Genomic DNA, 24,677 nt, shown 5'->3' with positions numbered 1-24,677 from the left:
TAAAAGTTGTTTAAAAGTATGAAAAGAAAAACAGTTGATGTGACTTATAATACTATATATTATGTTATTAGATTATTATTACTCATACATGATTGTAAAAGCAGGATTTTACTTGAACTATGTTGTATGGGACTGCAACTGATGATCATTTTCATTAAAGATTCATCTGCTGACTATTTTCTCAACAGTACGCTTTGTAAACTATTTTAAAGTGGTGAGAAATTCCATCATAATTACACATTCACAATTTTTTTTGCTCAAAATGATCAAAAATACATTAAAATGATTAAAATAAGAAGAAAATCCTCACATTTGTGAAGCAGTAACCATGAAATGTTTTTGCATGAAAAAGGACTTATGACAATATTATTTGACTGTTCATTTCAGCTGCATTTGTAGATATTCATATATTCATATGAGCAAAATGTTCATTTGTAAAGTACCTGAGGCTGCCAGATAATTGCAGTGAGGTAAAAAGCCCAATATTTGCCTCTGAAATGTAGTGGAGCAGAAGTGTAAAGTGACATTAAAAAGACACAGGTACACGAGTAAATGTAGACTACCTAGTTCCATCCCACCACAGTATTATGACTTTATGGCTTGTGTGTGAACTGAATAACTACGGAGTCTCACTTCTGCGTGTGTTGGTGTGTGTGCGCGCGCGCGCGACTTTGGGAATTCACCTGGTTGACGTCACACTTTAACTCCTCTGCACCGCGCGCTGCCACAGAGCCGCAGCACAGCGCCAGGCACAGGCACACAGAGAGCGAGCTCCACTTAACAGCAGCCGACTTCAACGCTTCCTTTTAAACACCGCTGAATTTTTTTCTCGACCCTTGGAGAAAGCCTTGGTTCAGAGACCAAACCCGGCATAAACTCGCGACCAACAACACACTTTCCAGTTCGGCGGAAGCGGTAAGTCACAGCTCGACGTGAAGCGGTTAAACTTGTTGGAAAAACTTGAGCTCGGTGTTGTTAGACAGTTGGGACTACAGCGCCTTTTTGCCGGCTTGTTGTAGCTTACTGGGTGTCAAGAGTCTCCCGTCTTTGCTCTGAGTCGGTTTCGGTTGGTGTTGTGTCTCTCAGGGAGGCGAAGCTCGACAGCAAACCTCGGCTGACATCAGTAGTAGTTGTGGTCAGACTTCTCTGGGAATGAGACGACTTACTGTCGCGGAATGTCTCCCTCTCTTGTTGTGTCACAGTTGACGTTACGTAACTTAAGCCATGTTTCAGTGCTTGCAGGTCCGGTTAATGAACAAAACAAACTCTGGGGGACAACCTTCATCACCAGGAAGGCGGTTTTTCTGCTTCATAAAGTGCTCTAGCTAAGTGTTGTATCCAATGGCAACAGAGGAGTCTGTTTCAATGATGTAGCTAGCTAGCTAATGTTAATGGAAAATTAATGTGGGGTAAAGGGTGGTGTTCATCATGCTGACGACCACCACGATGAACTCAAAAAAGAAATGTGACCCTTTAACTTGAGCTAACTCTTTCCTTTGATAGCATACCCGTTCAAACACCTTAATGTCAAACGTCAAATGTCCTTGACTGGGGTGGTTCAAATATAGTGGTCAAACCCCTTAATAATTCATGTGGGCAAGCTGACAAACATACTACATTTTTGCTCATGGATGCTCAAATTCATCCTTCACAGTAACTTAATCCAGGGTGTTTGAACGTATGCAAGTAAGGGGTCCTCTTAGTGATCCTACAGATGGACACAAATGGAGCACTGACAATAGTATCTCTCTGTTGACTCCCAAAGACTGTAACAATGTGTAACTACTGAGTTTTACATGTAATTCACATCGTGATTATTCACCGTACATGCAGTCGCAAAATGTGTATATGAGCCGAATTTCTTGAAGTACAAATGTAGATAAATGGAGTTCTAATTTACCTTACTTGCATTAAATCCCAGGTTTCATCCTTTGGTTTCTGGTATGTGTCATGGTCATTACAAAGACAAAACAGATGATGAACAACAGCACTTAGCACATTGCGGTCTAACTTGTACTGGAGCCGGTTTGCATTGTTCAGCTGAGACTAAAGTCCATGAGCCTTAGATGTCAAAGGTTCTTTTGCACTCAGGTTTAGCAAGTGGAATTACCACCATATAACTCCCTCCCACCCATCATAGTCTTTTCTGGTCAGCCAGTCAGTTTTTGTGTCAAAGAAAAAAGTTATATCTGTCAGTAGGATGACAAAATTCATGTGTGAAGATTACTCTGCCTTCTCGTGGTTGTGAACAACTCAGCCCTCTGACACGGCTTGTCAGCTCCCTAGGTACACCAAACACATTATCCTGTTATGAAATATTCCCTCCATTGCTTATGAAAGTCTTGTGTCACACACTACAACACAGCTCTGCGTTTGTGGCCAGACACTATCCCGTTGCTATCTTCTGGAGGCAATGCAGCATTGTGATCGCAGGTAATACTATCTGCCTGCAGTTAGGGATGTGTCAATATTGGCCTGTGACTCCATGTGCTGCTTGGAGGACACAGTTGACTCTGCTCAGTGAGGAGTTGCCCATGCAGCTCTGATCTCTTGATAGTACAGCACACAAATAAACACATTACTGACTCGTATGTTTCAAACGGTGTTTGGACTGATATTAGAAAGATTTGTGTGTATGAATAATTGATCATTTAATTTGAGACAGGATGGCAGAGTCGAGTCAGCCTCAGTAGGTACAGCAAATGAAAAGTCAAAAACCATCACATCAGTAATTAGTCTACTTTATGATTTTAAAGGGATATTTACAGATTTACATAATGATTTTTATTAATTTTGTACTTAATCAGGCAAAGGTGTACTGCTGTTTGTCATGAGACAATATTAAACACCAATGCAGTTCAGAAATTTGATTTATTTCATTAAGTAAAAAAGTGTTTACTTGAGTGTGTTTGTAATGAGCTAATTGTGGCATTGACAAAAAAGTATCACACACACACACACACACACACACACACACACGCTTTGTTTTAGATGCAGATATTATAAAAGTACAGTATCTATCTTATAAATAATTCCACACACACAGGTAGAAGAACACACAAACAGGCGTTTGGCATGGATTTTCTAAATCAGCACTGGGTGATGATAAGCCCTTTACCCGCCTTGGCTTCTTGTCACTACCTCTCTCTCTCTGTCTCTGTCTGTGTCTGTCTGTCCCTTTCTCTCTCACTCTCCCCTACACTCACACACCTGCACCTGCTTGGCACTTCATGCTCAGATGCTATTTTGTCTGTGTTAACCAAGGCTTTGTGAACTGTGAGCGTGGCAGAAATGGACACCGCACTTAATGCATGTGGAGAGAAGACGTGCACACACACACACACACACACACACACACACACACACACACACACACACACACACGTACACACACAATGGCAGGATTCATTCCGTGCTGGTATGGCAGGTTTGACACCGAGCCAAACAGTTCAGTGATACTCAGGGGGAGGGAGAGAAAATCAGAAAAAGGTTAGCACTCCACAAGAGTGACAATGTACTGTCAGTCTGAACATCAGTTATTAACAACTTGCATTGATTTGGCCTTGCGTCATTCAAGGCACATCCTGAAATTATAGCACTCAGTAACACTGGAATAAATGTCATCACAACAACAGCCATTCATCTGGCTCTGACCTTGAACCAGCAACTTCTGCTCAGGTCTCATTCGTTTTCAAATTTCACCCACTTCTCTTTTCTGTCCTTCTTTGAGCTGATTGCTGTTTGCGTGTGTGCGTGCATGTATGCGATAGTGTGTCAGAGAAAGACGGGCAGACTGAGAATTTAACATCACAGAAGGGCAGTAAAATTTATTTCGTACCTGCAGGTGTTGGTGTCTCCCCAGAAAACATCTGTAACATATAGTCTGTTAACAAAACCTGTGTGTGTGTGTGTGTGTGTGTGTGTGTGTGTGTGTGTGTGTGTGTGTGTGTGTGTGTGTGTGTGTGTGTGTGTGTGTGTGTGTGTGTGTGTGTTTGAGGAGGAGGGGGGTGCTTATGAAGCGGTGTGTTAGACATTAACCTTGGTTACTGAAAGAAAGGAAGGCTTTGATTCCTTCAAGCCAGTCTCCGCTGAAATTCATTAAAGGCTGCTTTGTTCAAGGTTATTAGTGTGCATGCACAAGTGCAGTTATGTGCTTTTGAGGCGGTGTTAATGCAAGAATAATAAATGCCACCTTGCCTCAGTGAAAGACTTGTGGAAAAGTTTTGTAAGAACTAGGTTTTGTGCATGAATTTGTGTCAAAACTGGGCATGAAAAAGAAAATCAAATGATTGATTGGTCTCAAAAGTTACCTATCATTCATGTTATTACCTCCACCAAGGAGATTTTGTTTTTGGTTGTACTCAGTGTGTCACTTTACATTTACATTTACAAACCACTCCCATTCACACCATCACAAATTTTCAGCCATTTGAAACTCAGCAAAACTCCGGTTAACCAGTTCTCCTACAAGTTTTAGCTAGTTTTAACCTCAGAGAGAGTTCTTCAATAGTTTTTTTTTAATATTCCATACCATTTTTCTGTAACTGGTAAGCCAAATTCTTGGAGGCATGAACAATTTAACATACAGTTCTGATTTCAGAAAGTTTGGATGCTGTGTAAAACATAAATAAAAACTGAAAATGATCATTTGCAAATGAACTATGTTTACTGACAACACTTTACAAAGTGCTTCCCAGCACACACTCCTGTCCTTTCCAGGATGCTCCTTTCATACCCAATAATGGTGCTATGGCCTTTTAGCAGTTAACATGTTTACCTGTGGAATTTGCCAAACAGGTGTTTTTTCAGCATTCCACAACTTCTTATGGTCTCTAGGTGCTCCTGTCCCAACAATGTGTTGTTGGTATCAAATTCAGAATAAGCAGATATTTACAGCATATATTAAGCTGATGAGGTCAAACATTAAATACATTATTTTTGTACTGTTTCAGTCGAGTATTGGTCAAAAAGGATTGGCAAGTGATCACATTCTGTTTATGTTTTACACAGCGTCCCAACTTTTTGGGAATCAGGGGTTTGAATTGCCATAATTCTTGAAGGCTTGTGTGCAACATGTCCAAATGTCATCAAAACTCAGTGGTCTTTATTGTGACTCATTTTTTACACAGTCCATCTGTGCAAAGCCCTGATAGTCACAGGATTTGGGTATTCTCCAAAAATCTTGGCGATTGATGATGATTTCTTTTCACCATGTGTATCTGAGTGCAGATCCAGATAAAGACAGATAACTGTGAAAATGATTCAAATGGTAAATGTAGAGGATTGCCAGAGGTACAGTATGTACTCTCTTGAGTGCTTTCTAGTTTGTGTATGTGAAGCTAGGAAAACAATATCCCAGCAGATGCCTACGATCAGCAGTGCTGTCACGGTTAGAAACAGCCGCTTTCAGTGATCACTATTTAACTTCCAGTGAGGATGGATTTTTTTTTTTTTTTTTTTTTTTTTTGTTCTTGTGCTATCATAAAGAGCGGTTTCACAATGCAATAGATGTTTACACACACAACAACACAGCTTATTAGGTTGAGGCGTGAGTGTTGCCTGGCTGAGTGTGACCACGCTCGCTCAGGTTCATTATAATCATGTGGCGCATGTTTGTTCAGCTCTAATTTGCCAGTCCACCCACCGGCTCACCGTCATCCAGCCAGGCTGTTGTGGGTCTGTTGTAGACCTTTGTGTCTTTCACTCCGCCTCGCTCTCTCCCTCTTTTGCTCTGTCATTTTGTGTAGACAGCACAGTCTCCTGAAGTAACTGGGAAAGGAGCAGAAAGTGGGAGAACAGAGACTCCAGAGTTTGTCTAACCGTTTAATGAAAGGTGTTTTGATCATGTTTCTTCATTATCCTCTGTCACATTTCTCTCTATATTTCTGAGTACCAAATACATCACACTATATAGTATACCAATGTGTTAAACAATTTCTAGCTTTGGTTGACAGCACCAACAGGTCACCATCCAGTGAGTCAGAAAGCACCTAACCTGACTTGCTCACAGTGGTTTGTATGATATGAACTGACAGCTCTATTTTAGTCATGTTAGGTAACTTTGATTTTGCTGTGACAAGCTTTGCTCGATGGAAATTTTCAGAACAGGTTGATCTGTTACCTGTGTCCTACTTATCATCTTCGAGCTGCTTTTAGCATCCTGTAAGGCCGGTTTTCATCGCTGAAGGTTTTCTTCTGTCACTGAGGCAGTCATAATTTCCAGCTTTTTCAAAGCCCTCTGACGGCCCCATTGCTCCCTCTCTTAATAGACAAACACCAGCTAACATATTTGTATTGAAAACATCTGTGAGGATAATCAGTCAGGTCAAAAGATATCAACATGCTGAGTCAACATAGATTTTGTCAGTTCTACTGAAATGCCTTTTTCACAGCAGACATTTTGACTTTACCAGGACCCTGAAACTGAGGAAGCTGAATGGAATTCAGCCATCATTCTTTTTTTTCTTGTTTTGTCATGGTCAGATATCGTCCATGAGAAAGCCCTGTTGGTTTAGAAACAGCAGAATTACAACCCGAGCATTTAAATCAACTTTAAATCGACCCTTTTCCACTGCAGACATGTTGACATATCACAATAGGAAAAGCACAGGTGTAATTAACAACAGTAATAATTGCTGCATTCCATTTAGGTGAGACAGTTTCAAGGTCGTGTAACTGAGCCATCCTTATTGCTATTAGTTTCCCGCTATGACAACTCAAAATGTCTGCTACGAAAAAGATCTGTTATCCATGTTTTCGTTTTAAACGAATGACACACACATCCTGGTTGTGTTTGCCTTGTACTCCAGCTCGCTGAATTTGAAATCAAACAAAGACTGTCTGGCCAAAGTGCACCCTCAGCCATAATTTGAGGGTGTTTACATTCACATCACATGAACAATGCAGGATCTGTAGCCCTTCTAATGCATAGACTCCCAACTTAAGCTTAATGTAAAGTCATCATGTTTGATATTTGCCTCCCTTTGCAGTATGTGACAGTCTGATGTCTACAACCCATAGACACCAGCAAGCACTTTGTGTCTTTGCTGGTGATGCTCTAACAGGCCTGTAGCCATATTCACTTCCTGCTTTTTTCAGGGGATTTATGCCTTGAGTCTGGCAAGTGAAACACATACTTAGCTGGACTGAGGTCAGGTAACTGACTTCACTGTTCAGAGGACAAGAACATTCCACTGTCTGCCCATGAAGAAATAATTGGTTGCCTTGAGATTGCTATCCTGCTGAACTGTCCTAAAATTGAGGGGTAATGTATTGCGCAAAAAGTCTTCAAGTTCTACTCTGTAGGATGTAAACACCCATACTCCTGTAAATAAACAAACCTTCCTTGCATTTGTGTAGCAAAAGGGTGGCCTTGTTCAAGTAAGGCTTAACTGTTCAGGAATGCTGTGCTGTCAAACATTCAATTCAATTCAATTTTCAGTTCAGTTTTATTTGTATAGCACCAAATCACCACAAAAGTTGTCTCAGGACACTTTCCATATAGAGCTGGTACAGGCCAAGCTGTTTTATCTACAGAGGCCCAACAGTTCCCTCACGAGCGAGCACTTGGCAACAGAGGCAAAGAAAAACTTCTTTTCAACAGGCAGAAACCTCAGGCAGAACCAGGCTCTGGGTGGGTGGCCATCTGCCTCGACAAGTTGATTCTACATTCACAATTTAGAATCAATATATCTTTGATCAAGACTGAATCCCTTTGAGATGTTCTGCAGGCTGCTCTATGGCTGACAAATAAGAAGAATTTTCCTAAAGGGATTAATAATCTATAATCTGATCATCTCTGATCATAGTTTAACTCTGCTAGTAGCACAATTCAAGTTGCTGTCCTTAATGGCACAAAAAGTTCATGTTACACAACGATTCTTGTTTAATATGTGAAGGAAACTCCGTTGTTGTTGCTGTCTGTCTAATTGCACCTGTCTTTGTTCAGACCTGCCAATGAAAGGTTGACAGACAGAAGCTCCCCAGCCTGTCAGACCTGTTTGATCACTCCATCCCCTAAATGAAAGGTCCATTAATTCAGTACATACCAAACCTCTGACTTGTTTGTGGTGGAGTATGACTTTGATGATAACCTATCGTAGACAAACACGCACCTCTGGCCTCATTATTGTGATCTCTTTATATTGTTGGAGAGATTGGTTACACATCATTCAAACTAAAGGACATTTTCATTGCCGTATACTAACCTAAATATTAGCTACTTGCGGGTTCTGTTGTCCTGTTCATCGCAGGATTAACTGCTTCATGAATCTGTTTTTATATAGTTGCTGAATTGTGCTCAAAGCATATACTGCACTGTAGTTATGGGAAAAGGAGCACTTAAACTTCCTCCAAGCTGATAAGATGGACAACAGCAATTTTCATGTCAAGTCAAGTCTCATTTAATGACATGTTCTAGTTACTTACATCTTGCTGTTGTCATGTTTTCCGCATACTGGGCCATCTTTCCAGCAAGTGTATAATTTATTAATTCTTTTCTGTTGTACAGAGTTAACACGGGCAGGTAGTGCAGTTTTACAGTTACTGGCACTTGCCAGTCATTTCAGTTTAGGACAAAAGCTAATGACTTACTTCAGGGTAACTAAATAGCTACTTGAGGCCACACACACACGCACATGGACAATATCCATCTCCTAAGTTAACCTCATTGTGGCTGGATCCAGTGAAGACAGATCTGGTACTATCATTGAGTCTGATTTCTCTGTAATGTATGTCCACTGGCCTGCCTTCCAGTTTGTTCTCAGCCTTTTTTCTTTCCCTCTCTCTTGCTCTTCTCCTCTACCCACCCCTTCCCCAATTGCATGCACTCATTTTTTCCACTCTCTCTGGGGAAACAAGGCTTTCTTTTCTATGTACCAATGCCTCTGTGTATGTACATAGTGTGTGTGTGTGTGTGTGTGTGTGTGTGTGTGTGTGTGTGTGTGTGTGTGTGTGTGTGCGTGCGTGTGTGCGTGCGTGCGTGTGTGTGTGTGTGTGTGTGTGTGTGTGTGTGTGTGTGTGTGTGTATAAAGTGGAGACAAAACTGAAACTGAAAAACTATGTCTTTGTGTGTATTTTACTTCTCACAAACTCCATAACTTTGATTATTACTTTTTCTGTGTGTGTCTGTCCGTATGTATGCATGCGTGGGCAGTACCATGAGAGCTTTAACAGTTTCTCAACCCTCCTGACCTCACTCAGAAACAGTCGCTTGTTTAAGAGTTTCTAGATCCCCAAGCAGTCTTACAGGGTCAGTCAGAGCCTTCAGCAGCAACAACAGAGATGTGTCATTCTCAGCCCAGTGGAGATACAGCTGAGGAGGACGGCACAATGCACAATTTAAATAGAATTTGCTAAAGATTTAAACATGTAGCTAACACAGTGTATTACTGTAGCTTTTTCCCAATGCAACACATCAACATTTTGAACTCTATATGTTGTAAATTCATGTCTGTGTATCATTTCACATATAAATTATCAATATACACATTTATTGTGCATATATTTGTCATCTTCTGACATTTCTGTTATTTTATTTGTTGTATTGCTTTGTTTTTTAGACTCTTTTCATGTGATAACATGTCCTTGCTTCAGCTTAATGGTAACATGGTCCTCCTCGGTGCCCTTCCATCTTGACGCATTTAAACCTGGACAGGGATTTGTGACTTCAGAGCTATGGTTTGACTGGCTGACTGCTTTTTGTGTGGACATGTCAGAGCATGGACTGTGAGGGTTTCCTCCAGGTGCTTCAGTTTCCTCCAAACTTATTAAATTTGGAAATTGCTTGTCTGTCTGTCTGTCTGTCTGTCTGTCTGTCTGTCTGTCTGTCTGTCTGTCTGTCTGTCTGTCTGTCTGTCTGTATGTCAGCCTTGTGATGCACTGGTGACCTGTCTAGAGTGCAACTCTGCAAAGGAAAAATGAGGATTAGGGCTGCAACTAACAATTATTTTCATCATTGTTTAGGCAGCAAATCCCTTCACTTAAGAAGCTGGAACCAGCAAATGTTTAACATTTTTGCTTGAAAAATGAGTGAAACTATTAATTGATTATCAAAATAGTTGACAATTAATATTCATTGCGGCTCTTGTTGCGATAGAAATTGGATCATCTAGTAGAACATATGCAATACATCTAACTCTATGGCATTTGTAGGGTGATTATTATTAGATTTTCTCACTCTGAAATTGGCTTTGATTTACTAACCTACATTTGAAAATGCATGCTGTGTTTCTTAGCCACAGCCAGCAGTCACTCAGTCACTGTCAGTCACTGTCAGTCATTCCCAGTCAAAGACTTTGTTCATGTGCCATTTTAAATTAGACCTTCACCCATGTGCTGTTTAACTTTTGACATTTGGAGGGCTTGGGGCGTAAAAAGTGTATTCAAAGGGCACCTTCGTGATGGCTACTGAGATGCCAGTGTTAATCATTCACTTCCCCATCCAGACTGTTGGAATGTCAAACCAACAACCTCCAGAACACAAGACTGCCTCTGTAGGTCCCGCTGCCTCCTAAACCCTACAGATCCTGAGGGAGGCAATGTATCAAGAATCATGTTCACCTACACGCATTAATAGCATTGCACAGGTTTACATCTGAGACCTGTTCAGTGCAGACACAGTAACATCTTGTACTGCTAAGCAGCTCCACATAGCGATTAGAGAAAGCAGCAGAGAATTAGAGACAGGGTTTCCTCGTTCCACGAAATCAGCTGCAGTAAGAGAATTGTTAAGAACCTAAAGACCTCTTTTCTCTAAAACTCCAGAGCTCAAAAGCCACGTGAAAAGCAACATGAACATAAACAAAGCTTGTCTCCTTATGAATGTTTCATTATTTAAGCAGAAATAGGGAGAGCTACAGTGCGTTCCTGTGCAGGAGTTTAATTTCCTTGTTCATGCTCACTCACTGAAGGATGTATCTCTATGAATTGTGCGTTTAGAAATCACTGTACAGAATTATTATTTAAATAAGCAGCTATACATCCTTGTGTGGTTAGAGTAAGATGGTGTTTGCCTCAAATCACAGGTGTTTCATGTCTCTGAAATGACTATTAAGCCAAGATTATGTTAATGGAGCAAGAGACTAAAGCTACATGAGTTCAAGTTAAGGAACTTAGAAGCTCACAGAAAGTGTTGTGTGGAGGAATTTGGTGGGACTTTATTGCCGCTTTGGGAATTAGGATGTGGGCAAATATACCCTCCAGGTCCTGTGAGAGTGTGACATAGCATAGCAGCTTTGATAACATGAAAGTATCTGTTAGCACAGTTTCCTTACACAACATGAGGCTTGACTGGCTGGCCCCCAAGTTTAGAAAATTTCACCCTTTGGATTCTATTAAAACAAGGCCCCTTGAGGGGAAGCAATTCTAGTTTCAGTTATTGTTTTCAAGTTGAGACAGTTTAGTATTAAAGAACACTGATTTCCTGAACACTGTATCCTACAACCGAAAACACTGGACAAGTGTCACCTTATGATTAGCTCTGTGGTGTCATACTGATATTTACTGATATTGCAGGATCATTAAATACACACACACACACACACACACACACACACACACACACACACAGTATATAAAACTTCTGATAACTTGGCCTATAGTTATTATGTAATGATTTATTGAACGGACCAAGATAAAGAATGACTCCTGAAAGACTGCATTCAAACTCGACAAGAAACATTTTAAGAGGAAGTGTACGAAACACATGCAAAGTAGCGATTAACACATCAGTCAGTGGTGTAATTCAGCTTGAATGAAGCAAGCAGGTAATACTTAAGGAAGTTGTATTTTCTGTTTCAGTTTTCTACTTTATCTTTACAAGTGACTTTAAGTGTTTGTTTTTTTCTTTGTCTGCATAATAGATCTAACATTCCAGTTTTCAGATCTCTGCTTTAGATGCTTGATGCTAGTTTAGATTGACTTATATAGAAAATCAGCAAGACCGGTGCTAGTGTAACAATTCTCTATGATGTAGTGCTCCACAAATCCCTAAAAGAATGGCCGCAAATGCAGCGAACCAGAATTACAGACCATAAAATGTGCTGTAAAAAAATCCCACAAAATCAATGTGAAAACAGGAAAGTAGAAAAGGGGACTTGGACTTCACAGCTTAACTTTTAACTTTGTCCCCACCCCCACCCCAAACACTGGGTGTCTCTATTTGTCTTGGAAATGTAATCCTATTGATTTTCTGTTTCTATCTCTCATTCCCTCATCTGTGCACATCATGTGCACAGTTTGGGATTACTACTCTTGTTTCTTTCCTCATTACTAACAGGTAGTTTCCAAAGTTGTGTCTTGAGTTGGAAACTTCTACTTCCTCTATAGTTCCCATCTGAGGACACTGTTAACCACCAGCTCTGTTCCTTCTTGTTTTAAGTGCAGAACTTAAGCAATCCAAGTACAAGATATATATGTGTGTGTGTGTGTGTGTGTGTGTGTGTGTGTGTGTGTGTGTGTGCGCGCGTGTGTGTGTGTGTGTGTGTGTGTGTGTGTGTGTGTGTGTGTGTGTGTGTGTGTGTGTGTGTGTGTGTGTGTGTGTGTGTGTGTGTGTGCGTGTGGGTGTGTATGTGAGATGTTCTAACTGTGAGACCATATTTGTTCCAGGAGGCTTAGGTGAGCAGTCACCATGGCACCCTTCCTGCGCATTGCCTTCAATGCTTATGACGTGGGCGCACTGCCTCCTCCAGCTCAACCTCCCATCTGTGCCGTCAAGATGAAGGAGTCTGTCAACACAGGTATGTGCAGATGGACACACAAGTATGCAGTTGTCATTTTATCTAGACAGTGGAGTGGCACAGTGAATGTAGAGACCAGACATCCTGAACTTAATTGCCTTAACAGCCACCGTCTGCTGACCTCAAAAATCCATAAGCAAACTGACTCTATACTCACTCCAGGGACATCATGCTGTCACAAACAGGAAAAGTAAGACAAACATTTTGTTCCCAATGATGATTCCAATCTTCTTTCACAGAGCGAGGAAAGACCTTGGTCCAGAGGAAGCCCACCATGTATCCAGCCTGGAAGTCCACTTTTGATGCTCATATCTATGAAGGGCGAGTCCTAGAAGTGGTCCTCATGCAGAGCAATGAGGAGCCATTGGCCAAGGCCACGATGGGCATGAATGTGTTAGCAGAACGCTGTAAGAAGTCCAAGACCAACGGCCGTGTTGAGTTCTGGGTGGACCTTCATCCTTCAGGGAAGGTCCAGATAGCTCTACAGTTCTTCCTGGAGGACACTGATACAGGTAGAACTACTACATCTTAAAGCCCCTGGAAACCTGGTTTCAAACCTTCAGTGTTTTTCTGTAACATTTGATGTGCAGGACTAAATATCAACAAGTTAAAGTTCAAGAGAAAAACACATTCCTAGATATTATTTTAGATCTGCCAGTAGTCTATCAAGCAGCCTCAAATATGTGACATCACATTGCCTTTTTCTAACCCGGCCAAACTTAGTTCAAATGAACAGTTTAGACAGGAATCTTTCATATCAAATAACCAAAAGTATTCCAACTTTGGCAATTATGTTGTTCCTGTAGGACCTGATAATTTAGAAAATATGTTTCACACTGCCTTTAAAACATCATTCCCTGACTGGGAATCGAACCCGGGCCGCGGCGGTGAGAGCGCCGAATCCTAACCACTAGACCACCAGGGAGGTTGGCTATGGTATTTGGGGAAAATCCCCTGTCCCCTTCCTCTTACCCGTCCACTTGGCCACTACTCTCAAATAGACCCACAAAAAATCTTTCTCTGTCAGTGTTGATACATAAATGCCCTCTACAGGCAGAAAGAATGTTCATTCCCTGCACTTCCCACTCACAACCACAGCTTAACATGTTAGGTTGTTATAGTGTGGAGTCCTCATTGCTCTGGGCCAACTGCCCCGCCATAAATTGTCTACCTCAAGCTGTCAGGGTTTAATCTGCATGCAGGTGACATGTCTCACTGAGCTTGTCAGCTGACTACAGGTGTGGCCATGTAGCCAGTAACAGTCCTTCAAGGTCATGTAGGAATTTGGCCTCAGGCTTGGCTGTGCTTTGAATAAATAGCCAAGATACTGACCACAGTAACAGTGTATATGTATACTGTATGGCTTCTCATACATAATGAGAAGTGTTAATGCCTATTCTTCTTGATACAGTGTACTAATGTAGGGATATGGTTTAACAAACACACTGCAGTATATAAGGCCTACATTGGTATTTTTTTTTTTTTGATTTTTTTAAATTTTAAGCATTTGTATTACGTTTTTCATCAAGAGTTTTATATCACTATGGTCTATCCTGTCAAGAATGAAAGGAAAATATTGAATCATTGGGATATTTTGGTATAATTCAGCCACTTAAACATATTGAATAGCAGCACAAATGTTCCACCATTGGCAGTTTGAGTTCAAAATCATATTATGATCATTATCTGCTATCAAAAACCTATTTTAGTTTCACTTCAGCTGTTAGAAGCAGAAGTGAAGGAAAGCAGTTGCGGCTGAGAGTGTTGTATTTATCTGCCAGCTCACCACCCCAGACAGGGAACCCAGTTTGTGGTCGTCACTGCAATCGAGTGAGACTTATAAACCAGTTCCATTTAGAGGGAGTTTCTGTGTGGGAGGAGCACAGTCGGGGGTTCGCTGTTCAGGGTTGGAGAGGGTCATGGGAGGGGAGTGTGTCTACTGTTATGAAAGAGCTCTATACTCCATCAGCTCCCTCCTACACACTCCACAGGTTTCCTGAAAAGCAGCCTGGGGTATTTTTAGGCATGTGTGAACAGCCCTCAATGCTGTCTGCCTCCTCTGTCTGTCTTATTTCTCTTGCCCTTTCTCTCACTCCCACTTTCTTGGCTCAGCTCACTGAAGCGCTGTTCAAACATAAACATCTGTCACTAGAATGGCAGAGGAAATTAGTTTATCTCCCTCACCTCATCACTCTTCCCATTTTTCCCTGTCTATCAATTGTCTCTTTAGGCGCTACTCCTTTTTTGAATCATGCGTCCCTTTCTCCCATCCATCCATCCACCCACCCACCCTCCCCATCTCTTCCCAAGTTTCTGCCTTCTTTGTTTACTTCTCTCACGCTGCTGTCACTGTCTTCTCTGGGTGGCTTTTGACCCCACCCCATTGACTTGCGTCAGCAGGAGCCACTTATCCAAGATGGCATTTTTCTGTGTTTACCCTCTGTTTAGCAGCAGTGACTGTGGCTTCCTTCTTTAGCTAATAGGGCTTTTTGACTAAATACCCCAAGGTGGTTATATTTAATAATTTACGATAATGTCCAATGTGACGTCATTTAGGGAACATCAATCAATGTTATCAGCTTGAATGTTTAAAAAAAAATTGGTTATTAGATAAATAATTAACATGACTGTTAACTCACTGCATCCTTGATATCATGTTTAATTGTCTTTGCAAATCAATGAAGTGTATTTGGACAATGACTCACTATACAGCAACGACATCTGTTTTGAATAGACAATAAATACAGCACTTTGATTTGTAAATTGATCTCTCTCCACAGTGGCTAGTCAGCCATCAATTAATGTTGCTCCTGAGGATGGAGTCACAACCCTCAACAGGAGGAGAGGAGCTTTCAAGCAGCCCAAGGTTCACATGATCAAGAACCACGAGTTTACAGCCACCTTCTTCGGCCAGCCCACCTTCTGCTCTGTCTGCAGAGAGTTCTTGTGGTGAGATGCCAAGTCCTGCCTTTGTTACATTATGTCACTATTATGTTTGAGTACTTGAGCCTGCATATCAGATACTTCTTTGACTTTGACCCTCACTACGTCTTGAGTATCATCTGAATTCCAGGGAGAGGTACTTATTAGGGTATTTATTTCCTATGCTGCTCTGTCTGTGCAGGACTTATGCAGAAGCAGCTAACTTTGCCTCTTGTTTTTCTCTGCATTATTATTACAATCAGTGTTGTGTTTTTGTCAAAATACCACTGGCACAACTTTGATAATTCCAGACCATTTGTGCTGTCACTGACTATGTTTTCTGGGTAACAAATGAGACAAAATAAGTTGTCCAATAAGAAAAGTCCAGCCCCCCCAAGGGTGTTTCTCAAAAGACCAATTAGTAGCATTTCTAGTTTCTTAAATGGGGCAGTCCTTGGGGGCTGGGGGGTTAGTAGTGGAAGGAACAACAGCAGGACTGCTATTGTGAGCATGAGTCTCTGTCTTGGGAAATCCCACATGGCTGTCATGTTGTTTTCCAACGATGTCAGCAGCATTAACCTGTGAGCCAAGCTCTTCCCATATCTGCTAAACTAGAGTATTATTTATCCCCTTCAGGGACAGACTTGAAGAAATCTAATGCTTGCTTTACTATGTGCGTGACACTGTGGCTACTTATCATCTGAGCATATTTGTATTTTTATACATTGTTTCAATCTCATGATGTGAAAGAAACAGTATCTTCTGGTATGTAGCAAATGAGTCATTGTTGTGTCAACTTTAGTAGCAAGTTGCTTTTCCCATGTTTTCTTTGTATTTGCATAATATTTTGGAGAAAGGTTTGCAGACAGTACAGATGGAGTTTGGTAGCTGTTGCATAAAGGAGATATTAAAGTTGTTCATTAAGGCTTCTACTTATCTGCATGCTAGCTACAGCACATCACTGTCATAACCACAATCCCAGAAATGAAAACCATCCTGGTTATATTACTGTAGTATCAGCTGCCATATTTTTTCTCAATTAGGGCAAAGGAAAATCTTTTTCTTTTTTTTTGCTTCATGTCACCCACTGCAAGAGTTTAATCATATTCCTTTTCTCCCATACAGGGGGCTCAACAAGCAAGGTTACAAGTGCAGACGTGAGTGTTGCATGAACAGCAGTCTGCCTTCTTATCATATTTTATCCTTTTGAATTCTTCACAGTTAATGCAATTTTTGTTTCACTTATTTCACTCAGAATGCAACGCAGCAATCCACAAGAAATGCACCGAAATAATCATCGGCAGGTGCACCGGAACAGCAGCCAACAGTCGTGACACGGTGGTGAGCAAAGTTAATGTTCTCAGACATTAATGCACAGCCTCACGTCAGATCTGACACTGACAATCAACTGCATGTTGTTTTGCACTATTAGCTTTTATTACTGATTCGATACTGACTTTATATTCTCTCCAGCTTTATTGTATGACTTTAGTTCATTCATCACTGAGTCAAGGATCAAATTCTTCAGTACAACCAAATTTTACAAACAGTAACTATATTAGAGTGAATATGTAAATCATTGGAGACGTGTTCAAGGATTGGCTGTGGAATTTCACTTTGACTTTTACTTGCCACTCAAAAGCAACTTAACTGGCAACACATATAGTCCCACTTGTCTACTTTAATGATCAGATATTAGCTTTCAGTGGGTTCAATGAATTTCTGTGTGCTCGTAGTTTCAGAAAGAGCGCTTCAAGATTGATTTGCCGCATCGCTTCAAGTACTATAACTACAAGAGCCCCACATTCTGCGACCACTGTGGCAGTCTGCTGTGGGGTCTCTACAGGCAGGGCCTTAAATGTGAAGGTGAGTCTAATGTGCTCATTTTTTCTTTTGTTTTTCTTTTACTTTGTCTCAGATGTTATGTTTGCCTTCTAATTTTGACATGTTTCTCTTTTATTGTATTTCCTTTCTCTTATTGGCTGACCAGACTGTGGCATGAACGTACATAGTTACTGTCAGAAGAAAGTCGCCAATCTGTGTGGAATCAACCAGAAACTACTGGCAGAGGCTCTGTCTCAAGTCTCTCAGGTTTGCACAGTAACAGACTGTTTATTTCAGTTTGTGTGGCCTATGTGTTTATTTTATGCCGGCCAGTGTTAAACAAAAATAAGAACAAAGGATTGATGTCAGTGCACAATGTCAAAAATGTTTCAGCAAACATTTCTCATCCCTAGAAATCTATGAAGAAGTCTGACGACTCCAATGCAGCAGACATTGGGGTCTACCAAGACATCCGTAATGCAACAGCAGACCCTAGTGGTAAGATATGTTCATTGTAGTGCACAGCACAAAGTTGCTTGATTTAAATCTTTAAAGACTATCAGTGACAATATTAGACCTATTTTAGTGTGATATTGTCACTGACAGTGACAAGTAGTCGTAGTAGTCGGTGATAGTCTGTTTAACTTAATTTACATTCTCAAAACCTTGTTAATAAGTCTGCATGCATTTTTGCATTCAGGTTTGCATACGTATTTACTCTGTGCTTGCAAATGTGTATTTACAGCAGATGGCAATGGCAAGGCCCATGAGGGCTTGAGCCCAGCTCCCGCCACACCTACCGTTCCCCGGGTACGCCTCACCATGAACCACCTGACATTCCACAAGGTGCTGGGAAAAGGCAGCTTTGGCAAGGTAGGCCCCACAGTCCCCATCTGTAAATCCTTTCCTGAATTTAACATGAAATCATTGTGTGACACAAGATTGGAAGACACTGTTAACTTGTTATGCCCATGGTGTTACACATGCTGTATGGTAAAATAAAACCCATTCATCCAGAAAGTATGTGAATGTTCCACATGAAAAGTTTGTTGCTTTGTAGATGAAAACTACCAAAACAAATGTTACCATGAAAATGGCAGTAAAAGAGAGAAGAGAAATAGTCCATATCTTTATGTTTCATGTAGTTTGGAGTCAGCAAAAGTGGCATTGTTGAGAAAAAGAAATATGTGAAGATGTTTGAAATGATGAAACAAAGGTGAATTCTAATACAAACTGAAGGGCACACATCTACAAGAGACAGACTCTTATCATGTTACTGTGTCTTTGTGTATTCTGTCTCTTTTCACTGTCCTTCCTCAAGGCTTCTTTTATTTTTTTATTTAATTTATAATTTATGAATAATTAATTTATTAACTAATTACCACCTTAGATGTAGTTGACCTAATTTTTGTTTGACTAGGTTTTCTAGAGCAATAAAGCTCCCCACTGGCTGTTAAATGACACTGAGGTTGGAGTGGGAGACTGTGTTTCGATAACAAAAGAGCTTAGTTACCATCCATCACTATAGATGCCAGGTGACGTTTGACAGAAACATCCAGCCTCTGAAGGTTGACCTATTTGAGGAAAACAGAGAAGCAGAGGGAAGAAGGTTCACTTATATCCAGGCCCAGTGTAGTGCAGTGGCAGTGCATCAAACATCCAGTGTCCTCATTCAGGTACATTGAGATTGAGCATGCAAGTACACCAAAAAGAGGAGGATGTATAAATAACCTCCTCGTGTAATTGTCATTTGCTGTGATTGTACTTTATGAAACTGGTGTGATCACACTGATGTAGTACTTACTCTAAGTGGCTGTGACACCTCAGGTGCTGCTGGCGGAGCTGAAGGGGCAGGGGCAGTACTTTGCTGTGAAGGTTCTGAAGAAGGACGTTGTCCTCATGGATGATGATGTTGAGTGTACCATGGTTGAGAAGAGAGTCCTGGCCCTCGCCTGGGAGAACCCCTTCCTCACACATCTCTACTCCACATTCCAGTCTAAAGTAAGCACACACACACTGAACATCTCAACTAGTGAAAAAGCATGTTCCCTGATAGGTAATCAACCAGGGCGGTAAGAGCGATAAAGACCTGTACTCTAGCCCCTCTTATCTGAATCCCTTCTCTCTCACGGACTCTTCATGTCTCATTTGTCTGCGACAGTGAGCTGACAGTAATGTGTTGTTTGCACAGGAGCACCTCTTCTTTGTAATGGAGTACCTGAATGGAGGCGACTTGATGTTCCACATCCAAGACAAAGGTCGCTTCGATCTCAACAGAGCCACGTAAGTACACTGGGATACTGTATACAGCAACTGTTAAGAGCTAACATAACTTGAGCTCTCACAAAACCATGTTTAATGGTTGTTTTGCACATTTCAACCTTCAGGTTCTATGGTGCTGAGATTATTGTGGGACTGCAGTTCCTCCACTCAAAAGGAATTATCTACAGGTAAGACCCTACAGCTACTACACACTGGTATCTACAGTCTTTACATTCAGCCTGTTACTGCTACTCCTACAGGAGTAGGCTGGAACTGAATCTCTTTCTGGATTTCTGACTGCAGCACTTCAAACAGAATATATTGTAGCATAACTGGTTGTACTTTGTTTTATATCTATTTCTGTGTCTTTCCTCAGAGATCTGAAGCTGGACAATGTGATGCTGGACAGGGACGGACACATAAAGATAGCAGACTTCGGCATGTGCAAGGAGAATGTGTTTGGAGAGGCCAGAGCCACCACATTTTGTGGGACACCGGACTATATCGCTCCAGAGGTTAGCTTCAGGGCTGGCTGACACATTTTCTACCACTACTTTTCTATCAAACATACTTATTCTGCAATTTAGGATTTTTTTTTTTTTTTTGACACCCATTGAACACCCATTCTCAGTGTCATGCCTCCCCTTGTCCATTCACAGTCTGTGTGCCCCCTATGGGTCATTAGGAGGCATGGCAGTGTCTGCACATGTCCCTAAACAAGAGACATTCACTTTGCTGCTGCAGTACTGGTGAACAACAGCAGAGTGCTTCCATCCAGGCAGTGTGTGTCCTTGTTGACTAACTTCTGATGTTTTGTGAATCTGTCTTTCATCTCAGATACTACTGGGACAGAAGTACACCTTCTCAGTAGACTGGTGGTCTTTCGGTGTGCTGGTGTACGAGATGCTGATTGGCCAGTCACCTTTCCAAGGCGACGATGAGGATGAGCTGTTTGAGTCCATCAGGTCGGACACACCTCACTACCCTCGCTGGATCACCAAGGAGGCCAAGAGCCTGCTTGAGCTGGTAACTATTAGGACAGCTATACAGTGTTATTAGGGACGCTTTGCTCCACATAGGCAAGCACTGTGTTCACACCATACACATGAATGGGGTTCAGTGAATACATTATATCAACATGGTAGCACATGGACTTTTTTGTGTTGTTTCTGTAATCAAAATGCCCGTTCTCTTTCCCTCCATCATCATTCCAGTTGTTTGAGAGAGATCCCAGTCGCAGGTTGGGGGTGGTAGGAGACATCCGTTTACACCCATTCTTCAAGACCGTCAACTGGCCAGCACTGGAGAAGAGAGGAGTGGAGCCTCCTTTTAAGCCCAAAGTGGTATGAGCCGATGATTTTGTGTCTGAACAAACTATATCTTTCCTAAAATGCATTTGTGTAAATATGACTCAATGCATTCAGGTTACTGATTACGTGATGCTTTGTTGCATTAACCTGACTGAAATCACTGACCTTCCACCCACAGAAATCCCCCAGCGACTGCAGCAACTTTGACCGAGAGTTCCTGAGCGAGAAGCCACGGCTCTCCCATGCAGACAAGAACCTCATCGACTCCATGGACCAGCGAGCATTTGCTGGCTTTTCCTTTGTCAACCCCAGACTGGAACACATGATAAGCAAATGAAAAACCAAAATGGCTCCCCTGTGGGCACGTTCTTGGCCCTGCACTTCGAAATAGATTCTTGTCCTATTCCCTTTATCTTCATATGGTCTAAGTTCAACTGGATGAATAACAAGGAATTCAAAGAATTTGGGCTCAACTATACTTTTATGAGAAATGAAATAAAAATGAAACAAGGATGTTTGCTGACATGTAAAGCAATAATCCTGTCTCAGCTGTCAAACTGTATAGGTGTATAAAACAGTATAAAGCTCTATGAAATTAAGGGAGATTTTGAAGAAACCAGTGCTACAGTAATCAATGCAGGGGGAATAGTCAATGAAGTGTTCTGTCTTTTCTTACTTTTCTGTCATTTTTCCTTGTGATCCCACTTTGAATCTGTACGAATCATCTCATGTACTGTATTTGAAAGTATTTTATTCACAGGCACATGCCTGACACCCTTATTGAGTTTTTAGAAATATATACTTCCAGCATTGCATGTGCAAGTTAAGAGAGTTCAGTGGTACTCGCCCTGTATGCTTTGCCTATTGTATGCCACCTATTACACTCCACCTGTGTATAATTGTGTGTTACAACATGCACACAAGTGTGTGGGTATGTTTTTCTTTTTAAGGTACAGTTGCTGGCACTGTAGTCGGTAACATTGTCTGCTGTTGAATGATCCCCTGATTCTGTGATGCCGATGTCTGGCAGATATATGGGCATCATAAAAAGACTTGTGCTACAAAGTCGGGGGAAGTTGAATTCCTCTGAATTGAAATAATGTTATTGCAGAAGCGAATAGTTCCCTCCCTCACTGACTGCGTATGTCTTGAGAAACTGGAGGTGCTCTAAGCACACCCCAGAGGCTCACATACCCTCACAAGAAGTAATCTGTTTTTTTGTTGTTGTCGTTGTTGTTGTTTTTAAGTTTAGCAAAGGATTTTTGCATGGGAGGCTTCTAGTCTTTTTGTGCCATTGGTGTCCAACCTCTTGAACGTGAAACTGGAGCAGAGTGCAAACAATCATTCCATACAAAATATTAATTTTCTGGGCTGTCATCAGACTTACTGGAAAGTTGCAGTAATGGCACATCTAGATGTATTGAAGGATGTGTCATTTTGTGTGGGAGGGATGGGCTTTTCACTGTAAGCATAGGGTCTTATATGTGTTATATTACTTGAATGTAGGAATTTGAATGTGAAAATAATAGTGCTGTATATGGAAAATGAATATGTATATTATTATGAGCTGTCTGTGAGTAACGGGTGTACTTTTTATACTCCTCATCTTTTACATCTGATTATAAATAAATACATTGTTAACTCTAAATCCCTGCCAGCCACTGTTGTTTGGATTCTTTCTTAAATGCATTAACATGTGTTGTAAACTTGTATGTCTCAAGGCTTCATATGCAGAAGCTCTTACAAAAACAGAAATCCTTTTGTAAAGATTCACACACCTTAGAAATTCCAGCACTAATCACTGCATTCCTGCTGCTATGGTGTGGTCCTCTGGTCACTGCTGGCTCCCAGTGATTGTTTGCTATATTTTAGGCCTATATTGCCTATATGCCTACATTGGTCCGTGTGACATCTGCAGTACCCCACCTCAGACAACGTGAGATCCTGTTGGAGGGCACCAAAACATGTCCAGGTACCGCAGGGATTTTTAGAAAAACCTATCGGGGTCGACTGCCATCTAGCGGTCAGGTGCTATAATTGCACCTCCTCGTGTAACGTGTGAACGAGAGACGATGAGACATTCCTGCAGTGCGCACGGCTCATGACCTGTCCTCGTCCTCTGTCCCCAGCAGTAATCCGCTGCCTGCTGCAGGATGTGGACATGGAGCAAACACCAGACATGAAGCAAAAATAAAGAAATAAATAAAGAAATGCGGCGACATGCAGTGAGCAGTAAACCTGCTCCAAGTAGTTGAGAAATTTGCCTTTATGTAAACAGCCAAACCAACGCAGCATTAAAGTTGTACACCTTTGAAAATAAAACGAGCACTCACAATTGTCAGATTAAAACGCATAATCCAAAAAGCGAAGTAACGAAATCAATTTTTTGCCTCTATGTGTTTATTTAATAACCCCAATTTCCTTATATTAGTTGCCTGGTGCTCTGTTTGAAAGCTTACAGAGAGAGCAGCTCTGCACTTTAATAAAATGACTGAACGAATTTGGGAGTAAATGCCTGCCCCCTTTTGATTTATTCATGGCTCTCCGATTGTTTCGACTGTTCAGGCAAGATCCGACTGCTTCTCTGTAGCCCGCATTTATTGTACTGTTTCCACCTCAACGCCTGCAAAACGCGGATATTTTTTTCTTTTGTTATAATAGACATCCGATGGGTTGGTCTATTATGGAGGATGATCTGAGCCAGTATCCTATATGTGGTCCAAATGAGCGGCAAAACCTGTTTCGGGCTACAGATTAGGTTTGAAGGCTCCCAGAAACGCCTTCCGAAACGACTAATACGCTCATTTAATAAAGAAAGCACATTTGTAGTGGGGAATAGATGGACTTTGAGCATTGCACTCACAGTGTCAAGGCATATTTCCAGCAGTTTCTCCCTCCCTCTCCTCAAAAAAACCCGACTTGAGATCCTCGTGCAGCAGAAGTACCGTACCAGGAGTGACATGTACAGTTTTATGCAGCCATCACGACAGGGCGTTATTGTGGTTTATTTTAAAAAGTAACTGCTCATTCAGCCTTTAATTGCGCATTTTTGTTTAGTTAACAAATATCATATTGAGAGGAAATTAAGCAACTCGAGGTCATCTTCAATAACACAATCTATAGGCTACTTCATTATAAATGGTATTATTTTTTGGAGCAAAAAACACGGCACTTATCGAAAGTGGGTCGATTACATGTGCAATTAATTCCAGCTCAACCAGTAACTAAGTGTTGATTCCGCTGGGGATAAAACCCTTGAACGACTGTTCACGTGAACCATCGCGTTCGTATAAGCATGAATGCTAATGAAAGCCGTTCTGCTTTTTTTCTTTTCTTTTGTGCGTAATATAGATTTTGGTCTAGATTCTGGTTGTGTGATATTTTATTGTGTGTGTGAAGATGGAAGTCAGTGTGATGTAGCCGGGCTCAGAGGCATATAGGCGGCAGAACATGCGCAGTGGCCATTTGTGCCATATTGGAATGAGGTCGTGAACGAGAACTGCGTCAAGCTAGCGGGACGCTGCTCGAGCGACGCCGGAAGTCTCGCGATTTAACCCTCAACGCGGAAAGTCTCGCTGTTGCTCGAGCGACGGTTGCGACTCCCGCCTCGCTGAGCCCTTTA

At 41.4% G+C, this 24,677-nt stretch overlaps 1 protein-coding gene and 1 non-coding gene across 2 annotated transcripts; one reads left to right on the top strand and one right to left on the bottom strand.

The window, feature by feature from the left end:
* The first annotated feature begins 726 nt into the window (after positions 1–726).
* On the top strand, positions 727–22,711 carry LOC139329569 (protein kinase C delta type-like). The gene is made up of 17 exons (XM_070959960.1): positions 727–915; positions 12,607–12,737; positions 12,977–13,249; positions 15,518–15,686; positions 16,785–16,816; positions 16,915–17,000; positions 17,396–17,525; positions 17,650–17,750; positions 17,897–17,981; positions 18,229–18,356; positions 19,311–19,484; positions 19,675–19,766; positions 19,871–19,933; positions 20,122–20,260; positions 20,583–20,771; positions 20,960–21,088; positions 21,234–22,711. The coding sequence occupies exons 2-17, from the start codon at positions 12,629–12,631 to the stop codon at positions 21,390–21,392; spliced, it is 2,058 nt and encodes a 685-aa protein (XP_070816061.1). The 5' UTR covers positions 727–915; positions 12,607–12,628; the 3' UTR covers positions 21,393–22,711.
* On the bottom strand, positions 13,591–13,662 carry trnae-cuc (transfer RNA glutamic acid (anticodon CUC)). Its single transcript has one exon. It is a non-coding gene; the product is annotated as a tRNA-Glu (tRNA).
* Positions 22,712–24,677: the final 1,966 nt, after the last annotated feature.

This window comes from Chaetodon trifascialis, chromosome 3 (genome assembly GCF_039877785.1).
Source record: "Chaetodon trifascialis isolate fChaTrf1 chromosome 3, fChaTrf1.hap1, whole genome shotgun sequence".
In the NCBI taxonomy this organism is placed as follows: Eukaryota; Metazoa; Chordata; class Actinopteri; order Chaetodontiformes; family Chaetodontidae; genus Chaetodon; species Chaetodon trifascialis.
The sequence above is the reverse complement of the archived record's forward strand: the minus strand, read 5'-3'. Positions and strand labels throughout refer to the sequence as shown.